This window comes from Muscardinus avellanarius, assembly GCF_963383645.1.
Source record: "Muscardinus avellanarius genome assembly, chromosome: 9".
Classification (NCBI taxonomy): domain Eukaryota; kingdom Metazoa; phylum Chordata; class Mammalia; order Rodentia; family Gliridae; genus Muscardinus; species Muscardinus avellanarius.
In genome coordinates, this window is record NC_137795.1 from 74,038,786 (window position 1) to 74,041,706 (window position 2,921).

Below are 2,921 nucleotides of genomic sequence, written 5' to 3' on the forward strand. Positions count from 1 at the left end.
TTACAAACCTTCGCCGGCAGTCAGCAGGATCACTCTGAGATTTAAAATAGGATTATAGGAGAACTATTGCAAAGACTGCAGAATGTTGCCCAAATCCTTATAACTGCTGATCCCATTCTTGAATTTCTTCTCGAAATATGGCTACGGGCCACAATTGCTTAGCAGAGAAGGTTACTGTTTCACAAGGCTAAAGATTTACAGATGCTCCCTCATATAACACAGTAAGGTTCCCTTGGTAACCTGGATTTTCTGCAGTAAAGAAGGGTTGTGCTGAAACAGCGCCTCAGCTCCCTGTTGGAGAAAATGCAGACAAAAGGATTGATTCCTGCTTGGGCAAAACTCATCCAGACAGCAGCCGTTAGAAATCCCCCTGGTACTACAGGCCCTCGTGCAAAAACTCTCCAATAGCAGGCCACCAAGTAGGGGCCCCACAAGGTTAGGAAGAGAAAAGTCATTATGTAGAACATTCTGCTGATTCTTTTCTCCATTTTGAACTCGTCTAAGACCAGCAGCCTTCTTCTGCCTGTGGTGTTTGCATTTTGCCTGATGCCCAGCAAGGTGGGTGGTGTGGGACCCCTTCCAAATCCTGCTAGCCAATTGGCGGCTGCCTGGCCACTGGCTCCAGGACCATGGAAAGTCCAGTTCTGGCTGACGGCTGCTACAAACTGGACTGGCTTCATTTTCCTTCGATCGTGGACAAAAAATATCAGCTTGAGGTAGACAAGCTGTGTGGCTAGGAGGATGAGTGCAAGGAGCAGCATAAATCCTAAGGAATCGTTAGCCCTGAAGGAGCGGTGTTGGAAGGTGCACTGATCCTCCTCCCTAATGAATGAGTAAGTGCCCACATCTAAAACCGGGGGGAACGCCATGGCCACAGACAGAGTCCACACCATGCAGATCACAGCTAGACACGTCCAAAAGGTCAGCCTCTTTGTATAGAAGCGGTGATGGGCGATAGCTAAGTATCTGGTGACACTGATGCAGAAGAGCATAAAAGCCGTGTGAAAACAGGACAGAACCCCCAGAAAGGCAATCACTTTGCAAGTCAGAGTCCCATAAGTCCAGGTAGAGCCATTTTTGACAGAGTTGAATACGAATGGAAAACAAATTGCAGATCTGAGAACATCTGAACAGCAGAGATCCAGCAGGAAGTAGTAAGGTGCTCTATGCAAGGTCTTATCTTTCACTAGCAAAATGGAGATCAGAAGGTTGCCCACCACACTGACTCCTATTATGAAACCCAAGGAAGTCAGTTTCAGAAAGGCTGTGAGAGGCGAGAGATTTTGCAAAATGTTGTCAGCTGCATGGCTATAGTTCGCCATAGATGGATGGAGGATAAGAATACAGCCTCAGTCAAGTCTCATGATCTAGATATATGAACAAGGATAATATAGATCCATACATTTTACTGACAATGTAATCCACAAGGAAAACTGATCCGATCTGCAGTCATGCTTCTTCTCTTCTTCCATTTGATTTGCCATCAGAATGTCTGGGGGAGAACAAAAAAAAATGAGCTGTCAGTTCTTAAGTTAACAAGTAATGATGTCAGTGTGAACATACAGCTGTTCATTTATGGGGAAGCAAATAAAGTTTTAATTTTGAATAGTAGTATTTGCATTAGTAAGTATTTTTTGGCTTGGCAGTTCAGAGAATTGACTTGTTTAGTTCTCTAAGGTAGGCATATTAAAAAAAAATTCTCATTCCAGAGAACATACATTTGATTGAGTACCTTTAGGAGAGAAAGACTAAAACACTCCATAGTTGTAAAACATGCCAGTCCGAGAATTAAGCACTCGTATTGCAATGGAATGCACAAATTGCTGATGGGAGGTAGGGAGGAGGCTACCCACATTTATTTGAGGTTTGTTAGTGCTGTCAGTTTACAGGCAGCTTCTCTGCTCATGTGGATCCAACTGTTCCCTGCAAAATATATGTCTTTTAACTCAAGTGCCACTGTTCATGCTGCAAACGAGTGTTTGTTGATTCATTTTAAGGCAGGATTTCAACATTAGACTTCAAAATTAATAGAAACTTGTTCCAAGATTGGATGTGATTTAATCTTTTGTCTTACCCGGTCTTACCCCCTCCCATTTTTTTTTTTTGGCTAATCTTATCCTTTTTAAGCCCACATGATTATTAAAAATGGTGAATGTAAATATTGGCCAGGGAAACACACCCAGAGGAATAATGCACTTCCATTTGTAAACCTTGGCTGTCTGGATTCAAATGAATATAACATGAATCTGTATTTCTTAGGCAATTAAACCGTCCTCATAATATTGGTTGCAAATAGCAAGTGGCTTCATTTAAAAACAAAATGCACATTGTCTCCTAGGTGCCTGGGAGCCACACCAGGGGAATCGGCTTCCTCTGTTATTCCCAGGAAGCGTGTTTCCTTTGCTACTTCTCACTTGCTGGGAATATGCTGATGGAAACCCAGGCAGAACTGCGTTCGATGATTTTTATTTCCCCACCGGTACATCCCCGGGTAAATACCGATCGCATCATGCAACATTATGAAACCTGAAATCCGCCACCCCTGGATTTATAACGGGGGGTGGAGGAGGGGGAGGGGGAGAGAGACATGCATTACATACGCGAAGATGGGGAGAGAGATTGCTTCTGTGCTGCAAGGGAAGGAAGGGTCTGGTGATTCGCAGTCTCATATTCCTCAGTTATTGCAAGCTTTCCAGAAACAGAGCTCTCAATACGCCTTACTGAAGATGCATTGTCTGAATGTACTTCCATTATGCAGTTTATTGTAAAAAAAAAAAAAAATCCTCAGGGAGGGGGGCTCTTTCCCGGTGAACCTGCAGTTTCATCGACACTGTGCAACCCCCCTCTCCCCCCAAACTTAGCCAAGAGTATATCCTCCTACCTGTTGGTGTTGGATATCCCGACAGACTATAGCTTCTTCT

At 43.8% G+C, this 2,921-nt stretch overlaps 1 protein-coding gene across 1 annotated transcript; it reads right to left on the reverse strand.

Moving 5' to 3' along the window:
• Positions 1 to 209: 209 nt before the first annotated feature.
• On the reverse strand, positions 210 to 1,322 carry GPR85 (G protein-coupled receptor 85; the record flags this gene model as incomplete). Its single annotated transcript, XM_080701956.1, has 1 exon — positions 210 to 1,322. The coding sequence occupies one exon, from the start codon at positions 1,320 to 1,322 to the stop codon at positions 210 to 212; it is 1,113 nt and encodes a 370-aa protein (XP_080558082.1).
• Positions 1,323 to 2,921: the final 1,599 nt, after the last annotated feature.